General features: G+C 39.3%; 1 protein-coding gene across 9 annotated transcripts in view; it reads left to right on the top strand.

Annotated features, from left to right (window-relative positions):
- Positions 1–16,409, top strand: part of EXOC6 (exocyst complex component 6) — a 166,313-nt gene that overhangs the window by 19,025 nt on the left and 130,879 nt on the right. For all 9 annotated transcript variants that reach the window (XM_090058751.1, XM_090058748.1, XM_090058750.1 and 6 more), the window contains exons 2-5: positions 3,315–3,486; positions 4,768–4,815; positions 4,914–5,004; positions 6,033–6,078. In XM_090058751.1, the coding sequence (XP_089914877.1) occupies positions 3,315–3,486; positions 4,768–4,815; positions 4,914–5,004; positions 6,033–6,078 (357 nt within the window). The remainder of the gene's footprint in view (positions 1–3,314; positions 3,487–4,767; positions 4,816–4,913; positions 5,005–6,032; positions 6,079–16,409) is intronic.

Genomic DNA, 16,409 nt, shown 5'->3' with positions numbered 1-16,409 from the left:
AAGACGCCTTCTATTTGACAAGAGAGGCCCATTTTAGTGACCTTTGTCTCCTCAGCTTTCTCATTCCTTCTCCCAGGAATGAGACACTTCAAAATGAGCTCCCTTTGCTTCTGCTGTACAGGTTTCAGGATATCAGCGTCTTTCCTCAAAGAGACAGAGGAGTGCTGGGATACTAGGTCCATTCTAGTAATCTGCAGCACTTGTTGTTCTAGGTCAGGTAGTTTGTAAGGTTTTCCATGGTGCTCTGAAGGAGAAACATGGTTCTTAGTACTCTGATTTTTATTTCCTTAAGTGAGTAGCAGAGCCGAGGGAGTTCTTCTCATTTCTCCAGTTGCCATTTCCCCTCCCTGCCTTAGTCAGTAAGAAATATTTTTGGGGAAGATTTCCAGGGACAGGCCTCTTCCATTCTTCATACAAGGCTGCTCATTACCTTTTTTATTTCCCTGAATTCAGCTGCTTCTCTCACCTGAAAATCCCAAATGTAAGTCAGGGTCAAAAGGATAAACTCCAGAAAGTCAAAGCTTTCCTCAAAAAAGCCTCTCTCTCTTTTCTATCAGAAGATCCAGGCTCATTGGACCCTTCAGTTCCAGGTTTATTAAACAAATTCAATCCTAGATTCAATCCTAGATCTTAAAGACCTCACAGGTCTTCAGTTCCTACAGAGGATAGTCAGGGGGAAGACTTACAGGAGGATGCAAAGTCATATGTCCCTGAAGAGGTTTGGGAAGACGGGACTTTTTCTCTCGCTAGGAGTTTGGTTATCTGGAGGGTTAAAGACTTTTTTCCATGATTCTTGAATTTAAGAGGTGATAGCCAATGTTGGCTTTGATTGATTTGGTTCTACTCAGTCTGAAAAAAAACTTCGATTTGTTCAAGCCAGACATTTCCTTCTGGGATTCTAAGGATAAATAATTAAAGTAAACTCTAAGAAAACAATGTGAGTTGGTCTCAGTAGGTCTCTCCATGTTTCCTGTGTTTCTCAGTTTCCCGTCTTTGGACATAAACTGTTAAAAGACAGTAAGAATTGGAAAGGACATTTTGCATGAATGAAATCCACAGCAATGCAAGGTGCTCATTCAAGGTGCTTTGTACCCTGTAAGCCAGGGGCAGGCAATTATTTTGGGCAGAGGGCTGCTTACTAAGTTTCGTCAAGCCATCGAGGGCCACATGACAGGCAGCCTAAGGCAGATTAATATTAATTTTCTAAATTTTTTAGGGGCCCCACGGGCTGGATAGAATGGCCTGGTGGGCCGCATCTGGCCCTCGGGCCGCATTTTGCCCACCCCTGCTGTAAGCAATGTGTTAAGGAATTAAGCAGCATGGGAATTCTTGAACGGGGTGGATTTCAGTCATGCAAGATACCATTTGATTCTCTTTAAAAGTCAAATAATTATAAATAAAATAAGTTACTAAAATCATGTTATATCATATAGGAGGACTTTCCCTGGGTAGTTTCTATGTTGAAAATTATTTTATAGAACAGAATGACATAATTGATTATGGAATAGGAAGGAAAGTAAAATTAAAAGGTAAGGAATTTTTTCACATTTGTATGCAGTACAGTATTACTGTTTTCCATTAGTTTGTTTTTATTTTTCTTACTAAGTTGAGAAAAGAACGTAAACACTGCGGGCAAAATGGAAGCAGGATTGCTGGGAAGGTAATGTGTCAAATGTTACTCTCATCACCTCTGTGATGACAGATTTTTTCCCCCTGTAGCTATCAGTAAAATGGATGCTAGTTTTTATCTTATGAATAAAATTCTCAAAATCTGAATGTGTGATTTCTTGTGCTCTCACTCTTTCACATTTTCTTATTCTCTCTAGCACTCCACTACTAAAACCTATGTCCACATTGCAGCATTTTGAGTGTTTTTCTTAAAGAACTTGTCAGGTGATTGCATAAGTATCTCTAATTTACCCTCATAACTGCAAGCTTTTCTCTACAAGGCAAGTTAAGACTCAGAAACTGAAAGGAAGCTTGAAATAGTATTTCTAAATCTCATAAATGTAAAGCCAATTTCATGATTTTAGAAATTAGTTTCCTGATTTTGAAGTTTTAGGCTGGCTGCCTGAACTCCTTTTGTCAGTATTGAAATGCTACTTGAAAATCGTCTTTTGTCTGCCATTCTGACCATGTCAAATCACTTTTCAGATCTCTTCACTGTTTTTTCTTTCCTGTCTGATGAGATAAATAAGCACCCTGTGCTTTTGCTCCTTGTTCAGCTGCTCATGATTCCTCTTTTTTTCCTCTCTGCTAAAGCTTAAAGCTGAGCCACGTACTGTCTCCCTTGTGCACCTTTGTGCCTGTGCATTCTTTTATGTGACCACTTATTCCTGAGCCAGTCCAACATGTTCTGCTCTCAGTTCTTCCCCAATCTGCCTTAAAACATGTTGGCTACATGACATAAATCAATAAACAGTTAATGGCACAAACCACCAAACCAACCCACTCCTTCAAGCCCTAGGGGGAAAAAGACTCCAGATATCAGATTAATTTGAATTTATTTAAACAAAAAATAGACCTAACAAACTACATTCTTAGCTTTACTTTTTCTTAAATCTCTGTTCCACATCCGTGATTGTATGTCAATAGTTATGTATTAAGAGGTTCAGGGACAGAGGCCTTGACCCTTGAAAATCAGACCACCTTAATATGTCTAAATACAGATATTGGTGGCAGCTTCAGGCATCTGTTCAGATTTTGGTCTTAGTGTTTCTTGCAGATTTATAATTCCTTTGGTACAACATTAATTCTCATAAATTCAATTCAGTCACTGTTAACTGTATGCCACTAGATGGCTGACTGCTGTAGGGCATTTTCTTAACTGTTTGGCTAGAGGCACGCAAAATTTATTTAACTGGACAACTCTGCTCTTAGGAATACTAAAAAAAAAAGAAAAAGTAAATTTACATCTTTACACTTCTTACTATTTAAGAAACAGTGGAATTTGAAGGAAAAGGGATCCATGCTATTTGAGGTAGTCAGAGAAACTGATTCTTTTGTACCTATTTTTGAGCATTAGGGCATAAGTAACAAACCGGTGGGGCTCAGGTCAACCATGTTGTAAATGGTTAAGCACCTGGATTAATGCTAACAAGGGCTGGGTTCAGTCCTCAGTTTTGGTCTTCGTTTTTCCTTTGATGATAAATTTCCCGTGATGTGGATAATTTCATTGGAAGGTTTCACACATGATGTCATTGTGATATATTTGAATTTAAATTTTGAAAATCTAAATGGTTCAGTAAAGATCACTGCACATAATATATTTTTGAGGAAAAAATATTTTTTTTCTTGTCATTTATATTTAACAGGTCTGTTTATGATGACCAGCCAAATGCACACCAAAGGTTTATGGAAAAACTGGATGCCTGTATACGTAATCATGATAGGGAGATTGAAAAGATGTGCAATTTTCACCATCAAGGATTTGTGGATGCTATTACAGAACTACTTAAAGTAAGGGCTGATGCAGAAAAATTAAAGGTAAGAAAGTAGAGTTCTGTGTATCCTTGTTATTGATTATTAAAAGAAATAACTTGTCTTCCTTTTTTAGAGAATAAAACTTGCATGAGTAACTTAAATATCCTGATGCTCAAAGCTAAATTAAAAAAAAAATTACTTTGTATAGGTGTTCAGGTTGTCTGCTGCTGTAATCCATTTGCCAGATTGACTTCTTAGGTTTAATTATCTGATTTATTCATTAATATATTTTAAAAAATGTTGCCAAAAACTAGTTTGCATTTTAAAAGTCATCGTCAGAATCAGGAAACTAAAACATGGTAAAATTGTGGCAAGAGCAATATTTTTTATATTGAGTCCTTTTTTTGTATCATATGCATCAAGACATTTTAAATTCAAAATAAAAAATTAAAACTAAATCTTGAATATTTTTAAGGGACTGCAGTTGTGTTTTATAAAAAAATTATCTGCTCTCCAGATGAGAATGGTGGTGGTATCTCATTAGAAATGAGAACTAAGATTTACTCAAAAGTCAGAGTGCAGAATGGTGAATTGTGAGACCCGTCCCTTTTAGCTCTCTTTACACTTTTGAGAGCAAAATATGCACACCAGACAGAATGAGCATAGTTCACCAGAGGTTATGATTAGAAGAGCATTATATAAAGGATATTCAGATAACAAGAGACCAAATACAGCGTCAATGAGGTCATTGAGCATCTTTGTTCGGAAATTAATGAGATTTTTAATAAACTAGAATGTGCTTCCTTATTATGATGACCTAATGAGTCACTTAATATGTGGGAAAATCTGAGGTCGAGCTTTGCCTGCACCTGCAGCATTAAAATGTTGCTGTGGTTTGGAGATTTCCACGTTTGATGTTAATCAACCACCCAGTGTTTGCATTCAGTAAAGTATGAATGTTTAATTACCATAAAATGCAATCGCCATTTCTTACAGACAATGAATGGCACATAGAGCTCATTGAGGTTATCAAAAAGGGACCAGTGGTCAATTGGGTCAATGATTTGAATTGTTTGACAGACCTACAGAAACAAGTAAAGTTCAAAAATCCTAAGTAAATTTGAGAAGTTTGCCACAGAATCTGTTAGAAAGAACTGTCATAAGTAATTGAAGTTAACAAAAGCCCTTTGCGATCAAAAGTTCAAGTTCAAGCTGTAGAGTTAATTTGAATTTGCATGTCTTTGTTCTAAGTTTCTCATGAAGCATGATCTGATTACAAGGGTGAGCAGTTACATCAGGGCAGTATATGCATATTTGTCTAACAAAGGTGAAATTATTTTTAAGGTTCAAGTTACTGATACCAACCGAAGGCTTCAAGATGCTGGGAAAGAGGTGAGAAAATGGTGCTTCCTATAGACATAATTAATATTTGTAGCAAGTTAAATTTTGTTGCATAATTTAATCGTGATTTTAAAAAATATATATCTAAGGTGATAGCCCAGACTGAGGAAATCATCCGATGCAGGGTTCAGCAGCAGAATATTACTACAGTAGTGGAAAAACTGCAGTTATGTCTTCCAGGTAAGTTGTAAATGTATGGAATAGTGACATGTGCTTAAATACAATAGTAACAGAAAAAGGGGTAAGTTAGTGTAGGCAAAGCAGGGGAAAAAGGATTAATTCATATTTTGTAACATTCTGTGATGTATGATCACTAGGATCCTTAAAGGATGTACAAATTTGAATATCTTGTTGGGATATTTATTTCATAATAATTGTAATAGGATAATTATACAGCGTTGTTTGCAAGCAAATAATGAGAAGACAGTATAAAAATATAAGCAATCTGTAACTTGATATTTTAAATTACATACCTACTTTTAAATCACTGAAGTTGTTGTTTACTAATTATTTTTCTGTTGTTAAAAGGAGAACATTACTTACAGTGGTGTCTTTTATCTCTGAATACCATAATTTTAAGCTATTATACCTAGGTAGCCACTATAATAAGTAGATGTATTTTTCTGTATAGGTTAGAGCACACATGTTATATAGGTTACATATAATACACATAGCATTTCATAGTGTACATCTGTAAGGATTGGTGCCTCTCTATGACACTGACAGATAGATTTGAACCTTTTTCTTCCTAGTGGGTAATTTTCCTGTTGTGAGTTGTGATTGTTACAGTAGATGGTACTATTGCCTTTTAACAGGAATGTTTCAGAGACTGACAATAGACTGAAAGTCTCAAAGCTTCTTATGGAGTGTTTGAGATAATTGTAAATAGAAGTTTAAACAAAAGGTAATGCATATGTAATGAGAGAGATTTGTGTCTACTAGTCTAAATTTCTTTACTACTTAAATACTTTTAACAAAATGTTGTTTTTTTCCTAACCAGCCTTCTGGAACTATTTATTTTTTGCTACTTATAGCTGTTTTCAAATTGTAATATAATACTGAGAAAATAATATTTGAATTTAGCAAGTCTTTTTCAATATAAATGAACATAAGTATATACTTTTCATTTTCAATTGCATATTTTTCTTTGTATTCATTATTTAACATACAATAAAATCCATGTAAGTTAATATGTTTATTTCATACAGTACTGGAAATGTACAGCAAACTTAAAGAACAGATGAAAGTAAAAAGGTGAGTTAATTTTCTTTGTGTAACAGAAACATATTTTTAAAGAAGTACGTGCATTTACTTGTTTTTACTTTTATGTCAATAATCATAAAAGTTTGAACAGTTAGGAGATATCCCAAATAGTGTAATCTAGTACTTAATATTGTCTTTTCATTGATACTTGTCTCTTTTTAAGTATGCCATTGAAAATGAATAGATGCTGCATGAAAATTAAAGCAATCTTTGGAATTTAATGATTGCCACAAGAAAGTAACCTTACGTACTTATGAATTGGGATGGCAATGATTGTTGGATGTAGAATGTATTTAATTTTTTATTACTCTACAACAATTTAAGAAGCAAGAAACAATAAGGTCCTAGGGGAGTTCAATAGAAATGGCAAAATAATGGCCTTTTCAGAGTTCAGTACCCAGTTAAGCTCTCTTGATGCATTTAAAACAATATATGATCTAAGGAGGAAAAAAACATTGACTTTTCTGTTTATCCTCCTTCTGTCATATAGGGGATCAATATATGCTATTCATCTTTTATTGTATCTGAGGTATTATTGTAATATGTAAATATTTTCTTTAACTCTGTGAATGGAAACTAGAGGTATAAAAAACTCCAGACTTCATCAGTTTGATTTTGCCTTTCTGTGTAGTGCGGGGCATGGCCCTCTACCTAGGATCTCTTGAGCATGTATTAACAAGATTTCATAAAAGCAGGATGTTGACTGTCATGACAGGAGAGGAAACGTTACATGTTGCAAATCAAGAATTGTATTACAGAGGAGTCAGCCTGTAGACATCATCCCTGGAGGAGGATTTAAGAGGATGCCTCTCTACCAGTCATAGTAGACTCACATCTGCATTAAAATAACATAGAACACCAGAGAATTCAAACTCGGTTCCAGGCTGTTCTTTGGCTTCTCTCTTCTGTGGGGCAAGGACCTCTCACATTACATATGCTGTAGTTACATCCTTGGTTGTGGTTTTAGTTTTCCTGTGGAGGCACATAGAGGACAGGGACCACGTGGAAGTTGCAGTTGATTCTAGTGTTAACTTGCTTGTGGCTTACTAGAGAACAATAGTTGTACCCTAGCCACTTTCTCCTAAATACAGTTGTATTATTGCAGGAGCTTCCAGAATACCAGTATGGTACATAAGGAAGGTCTGAGAAACTGACTTTCCAGCAGTTTGCTTTTTTTTTTTTTTTTAACTATATAAATATAAAAAATCTTAAGACTGGTTTTCCTGGGCTTTGGCTGGGAGCACTTAGAAGTGTTAAAGATATGCATTGTCATGCATTATCATCTTGATTGAAAAGATGAGGGTGGTGTTGATTCTTTGACAAATACAGCATTTCCCTTAAATCTTCATTGGGTATTGATGTTAAATGTTAACAAATGTAAAACTATGAATAGTCTTAGTAAAAAATCTTTTCCCCTCAATTGCTCAGATTTCAGTCTTTTGGAATATAATTTTACTAGTGCTCCACTTGTCAAAGAATTTTACAGGATAAATGAGACTAGAATGTCTAATGAAGAAAATAAAACAGAAAAGCAGTATGGCAGTTTTTGTTTTCTGGGACAGAATCTTTTCAGGAGTTCTCCCTATATTATAAAGAAGCAGAACCTTTTTTCTTTCCCCTATGTTGGTTACCTTTTAAATTATTGGAAAGTTTGGGTCTGGAAGTTGTGTTGCTTTACATTATCAGATTGAAGTTTTGCTGTGCAGTCAAAAAAGGCATCTATTGATGACAACTTTTGGTTACTACCAACTCAAGCTGGAAATGAACTGATGACCTAGAGGTGAAAGGCTGTGTATCCCATGTAACTGTCTCCTGAGCCATGTGTAATGCAAGTTGACAAGAATTATAATTGTGAAGGAAAATAAATGAGGAGCCTGCTCTAAACAGACAAGATTGATTAGAGTAGTTTATGGAGGGGTTAGATCTTGGGTGAAGGGGCAAAAAAAAGAGGGGTGTTGGTTTCCCCAGTATTCTGTCACCCACTGTGTATTTATAAATTTAGAAAGGCAGACAAAACTCTTTGGGCAGAGGTGATATCTTTTATTAGACGAACTAAGTAGTTGCAGAAAAAAAAATCTTTGCAAGAATGAGCATTCTAATTTTTTTTTTCAAATTAAATAAGGTGATATAGTCTTATATGCTTTTTATAACCTGTAGCTTCTGGATGCCTTTCTACATCTGTAGATAAGTTTGCTGACTTTGCTTCAGAAAATGTTATGGATGAACAACTCGTACAGGATTTGTTGGAGAAAAAGATATAAGAGCACATAGGATGCGTCCCAACGAGTACATGTACAGTTTGAGGCACTGCAAACCTCACATGGCACACATGCATCTGTTCACTGCACTGCTATTTTGCACCATGGCAGGTTTTTTTGACAATGAGATCCTAGTGTCAAAAAAAACCTCCTCTAAAGAAAAAAGGTGCAGCGCATATGGCAGTAGTGTGCACCACGAGAAACAGCCTGGCTGGCTAGAGCCATGCTCTGACTGCTGGTCAGGCTTTGATGGCCAACTTGGCATGACTGCTGCCTTGCATGGACCCTGGGAGGCCCCCTGGCCCCACCTTCCCCTACCCCACCTGGGTCATTTTGCCACATGCTGGAGGGTGCATGATGGGGCGTGCCCTGGGACAAACAACAATGGCACAAATATGTGCTGCTGCTATTTGTCCCATGGGAAATGTGCACCCCTGAGCATGTGCACTTGTTGGGCTGTGCCCATATAGAGTTGCAATAAAAATATATTTGAGTAAGTAAATTACTAAGATGGTTGTTGGGTCTTATTGAAGTTATTGTAATAAATATGGAGAAGGGAGACATTATCTTGTGTGTTACGGTATTGCATTGGTTGATCTGGTTTCTTTTTCTGGCTGCCATAGATGTTTTGTGTGATAGCATGAAAGTCATTCAGGACCAGATCCCTAGCGGCATTTAGGCACCTTAACTCCCACTGAGAACCTGGCCTGAACTCTTCAAACTTTCAAATAACGCACATGTTGAGATTAGTTTGTTCAACAAGGATCTGAATTCTTAGCTAAAAGTTGCTGTAAGAATGTGGTATATACCTGCAACACAAGGACAAGGTTGTCAGCTACAACCCCTAAATTCTGAGAAAGCATCAGTTTTATTTTAATTTCCATTCATTCCACTGTACCACAAAGGCACACAGCACTGGCATCTGGCACTGGCACTCACATTTGCAATATACTAATTAATCTGTCAAATTTAATGTTTATCTTTAATAATGATTTTGAGGATAGGTTTGTTCATTTTGCATTTGAGGTAGCTCATCTCCTTTCTCCACCCCCCACAGTGTTCTTAAGATAGCTCAGCTCAAACTTTATTTCCATTAAATCACAAAGCAGGAGGGAAAGTAGCTGGCTTTACTGGTTAATATTTCTAGGTGAGCAGGTCTCAGCTTTTGTGTCTTTTTTCTAGACAGCCTTGCTCACTGGCCTATGATTATGGTCCCCTAGCTCCTCAGATGCAGGCTGGATTCTACCCCCTGTCTCTGATCTCCTGCCGCTTGGCTGTATGAAGCAATTCAAGGAAGCATGTACTTTAATTAACTTATGGTGAGGAAAGCTGGAGAGCAAGAGTCAGATACAAGCAAGTCTTGTCAAGAGGAGAGGGAAAAATATATTAAGAATTGTGATTGTAGCAGCATTGAGGGTTACTTAGCAAAAGTACTGAGTTTCATTGGATATTGAAAAAATATCCAAATTGTGGAGTCCACAGAGCCCTATTTGGGATGAGTAGAACAGTAAAAAAATCCCAGCATATTGTTTTAGGCCCTCTGCCAGTTCAGATGAACACTGCTGTATCAGTTCACACTAGGCTCAAGATTATCTTTGCAAGAATATAAAATGTTGTTTTAAAAATGGAACCAGAACTGCAGGAGCACAATTCAATGAAAAACAGTGAATTATACAGCAAATTCCATGCTGCAATATTACAGAACACAGGTCAGCAAACCACAAGGCAGATATGGCTTTGAGCATTTTAGATAGTTCAAGAACAATCCAAGTGTACTCATATTTATTATTAATTTTAAATTCCAAAGAAAATATAGTGATGGGCCACGTCTACATGAGATGCTACATCGCCGTAGCAGCGCACTATAGTGACGTAGCATTGGCGGGCAAAAACGGTGATGCTGCAGCTACGACTCTGTAGTGACATGCTCCCTTGCTATAGTGCATCGCTATGATGACATGGTTAAAAATAACTGTGCACTGTCAACACAGTGCAGTAATGGCTGTTACTGTGCCATCATTTACTACTTCCTAAAGGCATATGATTATAAAGGAAGTACTAAATGATGGCACAGTAACAACGACACCGTAAGGGCACATGTAGATGTGCCCATTCAGTTTTTTTGGAAAAGAAGGTACTTTGAGAAGTTCTCAAAATTGATAAACTGCTAGTTTCTCAAGATAAATTTTTCACAAGAGGGGAGGATTAAAAAAGTTGAACTCCTGCCACAAAAATAATTATACTTGGCATGGCCAAAGAATAAAAGTGGAATAAACATGAGGACTAAGTTGTAAGGAAAAGCCATTCACCAGAGAATACAAATAAGTTTGAGAGCTGTATCTTTTTAAGGGAAAGGATCTAGATTATGGTTAAATAACAGGTAAGAAGTATCAAAGTGGACTGAAAATAGGATGTGAATTGGCCACATGTACTTTGTTTTGCTCTTGCACTGCTTCAGAAGTTCAGGGCCTGTGAAGAATATATTTAACAGCTGGAAAAGGTGGAAGTCCTACAGAGAAATATGCATAAAATAGAAATCCCTATTGCAGCTACACTTGTGTGTTGTTTTCATTGCACTTTTAAAGGAACTATATTAAATATACAGATTTTAAAGCTCTGTGGTTAACTACAGGGATTCGCTCACTTCACTAAAGCTGCTGTCAAGATGGTAGCTATAAAGGATATGTGCAGGGTAAGGGTCTTATCACACTTTTAAAAAGTATGGTCCTTCCTACTTTATAGTTGTATTTTGCTTGGTTTCATGCTAATTCTTGATCTTAATTTTTAAAAAATTTACAGCTGTACTTGGGTCTTACAGCTCTTTTTATTGGCATTTTTGCGGTATCAAACTTTTCATTTTTAAATGAAACATCTTGAGTATGTAATTCATTTTGGAACATCTTGAGTGTGTAATTCATTTTGTGTAAGAGCCTACTTTTAATTAGTGCTTGCTATTTATTTTGTGGGAAATGCATTGCTTTGCCCACTCTTAGAAACATACTGCTTATTTGAATTGTTAGATTTTTGTATCCCAAGGAAAGAAAGGGAGTAGTAGTACTAGGTGTGGTTTTAAGTTGGTTCTCTGTCAGATACTATTTCAAAATTTGACTCAAGCTTTCTGAAAGTGTTAACAAAGAGAAGGAAAGAAAAAAAAGTACTGTCATCACAAAACAAGACGAACAAAAAAAAACCCAAGATAAAAAACAGAGATGGGTATATTCCAAGATAATATTAAAAACTTTTTATGCGCTGCTATCATTACTAATGTCCTTTCTTATTGCTGTCAACAGTTACAACAGCATGTTTCAGGTTAACTGGGGACTAAAGTCTAATTTGTTTTGAATGTGACAATTTGGGTACTTTGGCAGTGTAATAGATTTAAGTGCTTCTAAGCCAGTGATAAGTAAGGATATCAAATGTGTATGTATCTTAAAATCTAAAAGCTTTTTAGACAAAGCACCACCCCTTTACTTCACTGGTTTCCAAATTACCTACTTCCATTTGTTATAACTGTTTTATTTGCATCCCTGATGTAGAGCTTTGTTAAGAAAATGTTTGTTTGCAGTTTTGAAGGACACAATAAATATTCATCACTGATATAAATTTCATTGACTCTGTTCCAGCCATTTCTCAGAGAGAAGAAAGCCTTTAAAAGTGTAATTGTGTTCCCTTTATCTTAGCTAACTACACTGTGCCTGGGCCATACATAGTAGCCCATACTTCTAAACTGGCACCTTGTGTTCCTGCTAGTTGTCCCTGGGGAACGCTTGTGCCATGCACCCTCTGGCATGTGGCAGGTTACCCCGGGTGGGGTAGGGGAGGCTGGGGCCAGCATTGGGCTGACCCCAGCAGCCTTACCTGGGGACCTCCCATGGCTGCAGCACTGGCGATCCTGCTATGTGAAGCCTGGCTGGTAGCCGGAGTGTGGCTCCAGGCAGCCATCCTCCAGTTCTGAGTGGCACATGCTGCCCCCATGTGCGCCTCTCCTCTTTTTTTTGCACGGGTTTTTTTCACCTGTATTTTTTCACCCCAGAACTTCTGGTAGGATTTCTTGGTCCTTGCTGGCCAGAGTGATGGCACCTTATAGCTCATTCTGGCAATCCTAGAGGAGTTGGCCAGACTGCACCACCCTTCATGACATCATGCTGAAGATGCTTTGTAGGATGTGTAGCAGCCTCAGAGTGCTGGGGATGCTCCAGACATCTGTTTGCATAGCCAGTGTCTGTGTGCAGCAGCTAGTGGCATCCAGAGCTGTTTCTCTACTGTCAGCCACATGTGTCCTGTCTAAGTCCACTCTGAATACAGGCCAGTATACAGGTGTCCAGTGTTTCTACTGCAGGCAAGCAGTGCCAGTCCCTTGGGGATGAGTGTACTGGAGACACCCTTGTTCTGCGCCTAATAGGGCCAGCTCTCACCCCTCCTAACAGGCTTTTCCATGGCCTGCAATGAGCCAGAACCACTCCAACTCTGTGATGGTTCTATCATACCCATTTTCCAGGGTATAGCTAGGGCCATCCCTACCCAGAATGACTAGTGAGCCTGAGGCTTCTCCATCTGGATGTTGTAGGGATTCAGGTGGCAAAGGCTGTTGGGGGGAGCCACAGGATCACCAATGTGATGGGCAGTGAGGGTACAGATCATGCTAGCTTGACCTTTATAACATCACCTGGACTGTTGGCTGGAGGGGACAGAGGGACCAAGCCCAGCCTGGGAGTACCTGGATGAGATGTGGCAGGCTTTCTTTTTTCATTTTAGAACTCTGGGACATGGCAGGAGGTGTTGCCTGTCACAGGCAAAGAGGGCCTTGTTTTTTTGAGGTGAGCCTCATTTGCTCTCTGTTTGGGATAGGGTTAGAAGAACTGCTAACTGAATAGTTTTTTTAAGTGCACTTAGGTATATTTGCCATCACCTCACTTGGAGATTGGTTTCCCATTGTTTCCTGGTTTTCTTTCCACTGGGAAGACTTGTAACACTGTTGGGCTGGTGGGGCAGGCATGTCCCGTTCTTCCTTCAGGGTCAGGGTGTCTTCTGGCTCTGCAGCCTTCTTTTTTATCTTTGTCTACCTCCTCTGGCCTATCTGCCTTTTTAGACAAATGTATATCATACTGCATGGCAAGACTGTGTACCATGTGAAGAATATACTGTTAACTAACATCTGTGGAGCTGTACTGTCATGTCCTGCCAGAGACACCAACACTGCATCTTGAGGATGCCAAGGACACTTTCCAACCTGTTGTAATGCTTCATGGAATCATGTTTGATGAGGGGTAACCTAAGTCACTTGTAGCCAGTGTGTAGTTGGGAAGCTGGCATGTGAGAAAACGTAAGAGAAGCATGGGATCCCAGTGCTTGGCCCACTTGTGTGTGACATATTTAAATTCTGTGTTGAAATACAAACATTGATTGGTAAAGTAAAAGTCATACTGGTACTTTGCACAATAAGTTTTTAATTAGAGAAGGGAAATAATTATCTTGTAATTCTTTACTCATAAAGGGATTGTATCATTGTAAATTTTCAGCATAATTTAATGCAGCAGTTATCTGGAGCCCTGTCTATGCCTTCTTTGATAATATTTCCCTTTACAATTTTAAATAAGAAAAAAGTAAAGCTATACCAATGATCATTCTGTTCCCTTCAACTGACTTGTCTTTTCAGTGACAATGTGCTGGGTTTCTTTAGGTCAGTGGTCTCCAACCTTTTTAAGTCGGAGATTACTTTTGGAATTTAAAAGGAACGCCCCCCCCCCCACCCAACAGGTAAGTCTGTGGGGAGGGAAGCAGGGGGCAGACTGAGGCAGAGGAAGAAAAAATTATTTGGGGGTATGCCCCTCCAGCAGGTAAGTCTGTGGGAGAAGAGCAGAGAGAGGGTAAAGGGCCATGAGGGGGCAGGACAGATTGAGGCCCTACCCCCTCTCTCACCACTGGGGCCTTGGGAGGGAGGGGGCAGGGCTGGATCAGGGGCAGGCCCTGTACAGCTGGGACAGGGTGGGATGGGACAGAGCCACAAATGGCTTGTCCAGTGGTCGGGGAGACACACAGTCTGGGAGGGCATGGGTGGGTGCCTGGAATTGCGTGCGGTGGGGTGGACTCAGTTGCCGTCTGGGGCTGGGCTGTTCCTGGCGGAGGCTGGGGCTATGCTATGGTTGGGCTGGGCGGTGGTGGTGGTGGCACTGGGAGTAGGGCTATGGGGGGCTGCAGCCATGCAAAAATTTGCTGTAGGCCTCCAGCCCTCTCCTAGTGCTTCCGTCACCTGGCCTAACCGCAGCGCGGCTCTAGCCTCTGCTGGGAACAGCCCAGTGTTACCTCCCAGTCTCAGCCCACAGCTGCAGCCTGCCCTCCATGCTCAGATCTGGGGCACATGGGCCCCCATACCTTCATGGGGCGGAGGAAAGGGGCTGGGAGGTGGTGCCAAGCTGTTCCTGGAAGAGGCTGGGACTGTGTTGTGGTCGGGCTGGGTGATGGCAGTGCTGGGAGTGGGTTGAGGTGCTACAGCAAATTTTTGGGTGGCTGTAGTCCCACTCCCAGCGCCGCCACCGCCTGACCTGATCACAGCACAACCCCCGCCTCTGCCGGGAACAGTCCGACCACAGCTGGCAACTGCAGCCCACCTCGCTCCACGCAATTCTGGGGGCATGCGCCCCCCCCCATACCCTCCCGGGCTGCCTGCCCCCCCTCCCCACGGCTCCATCCTGCCCCACCACCCAGCTGTGCACACAGCAGTGTGGGCACCCCCACCCCTGGGCGAGCCGCCCGGGCTTGATCCTCTCACCACCCACCCGGCTGGGACCCCACTCACCAGGATGCTTCTGCATTCTGTCTTTCACTGCAGGGGCCTCAATCTGACCCCTGCCCCTTCCCTTCCCCCACCAACTGACCTGCTGATCGACTGCAAGAGGCTCCGGGATCCACCAGTTGATCCCAATCACTTGGTTGGTGACCATTGCTTTAGGTCTTTTTTGATTTCCAAGAGATCCAGGAAACTGAATTTTCTGTTATGTGAAGGAATTTAATTTGATTGCTTTAATTATTTGAGTTTGGCAGGGTACAAATAGCAAAGAATATTTCTTTCCATTGATTCTTCTTATGAGACTATACAGCACACCTCCCTGACTAGGAGCACAAAATGTCAGAGAAAATTATTATTTTTTCCTTCTTTATAGTTTGTTGATTCCTATTCTCTAGACTGTTGGGATTTTGTATTGGAATTTTAAGATTTTTTTTTATGATACTGCGCAGTGGCAGTATCGTAGCCAAGATTTTTTTTTTATATCCCGTCTCTTGGATTCCCAGCAATAGCCTTTAGGAGATGGTAGCAGTTAACTCTGTCTTAAATATTAGGTCATAGGGCTCTGTGACAGATTATTATGAAGTAATATATAGAAAAAAAAGCACTTCTGCTTCACTAGTGACTTTGGATTCTATCTTCTTGCTCAATCTGCCATATTTTCCTGTTTTGTAATTTTAACTTGATTTTAACTAGTTTGAGTTTTTGCTGCATGTTTGTTGTCAGTGGTTTAAATTTGACTGTCAGTGACAAATATCTTTCATGATATCCTCTATGTCATTTTAATGTAGTTTACTGCTTTATTTACAGAAACAATTTGCTAAGAATAGAGACTCATGTTTTTTGAATTTCTTATAAAAATGTATATGGTATAGCTTCAGGGTTTTTTCAGATTAGTCCCTCTGCTCTGTCTGCGGTTTGGACTCTGTGTAAAGAGTCTGTTTGATATTGGAGTAGGCTAATAAATTCTGATGTCAAGCAGTAGTTCTTTTCCCTTATTTTTTTCTCGTGGAGATCAAATAAATGAAGGTGGTACATTTATGGTCTTGATGAGAGAATTTATCATCGTTCTGCTGTCTTATCACATTTACATTTTTAGGTTATTATAGTGTCAAAACTTAGTAAACCTGCCTTCAGAAGAGTTACTTAGAGTAATTACAAATTACTTCATAAACCTTACATAAGAATATTTGGAAAGTGTTCCTTAACTTATGTAAATAGCTTATTTAAATAGTAGTCTTAAGTTCATGCATGTCATTTTATTTGTTGAAAAGTATTTA

This window comes from Crocodylus siamensis, chromosome 7, assembly GCF_052110815.1.
Source record: "Crocodylus siamensis isolate JL-2025a chromosome 7, ASM5211081v1, whole genome shotgun sequence".
NCBI classification, from domain to species: Eukaryota; Metazoa; Chordata; order Crocodylia; family Crocodylidae; genus Crocodylus; species Crocodylus siamensis.
This window is presented reverse-complemented; position numbering and strand designations above follow the sequence as displayed.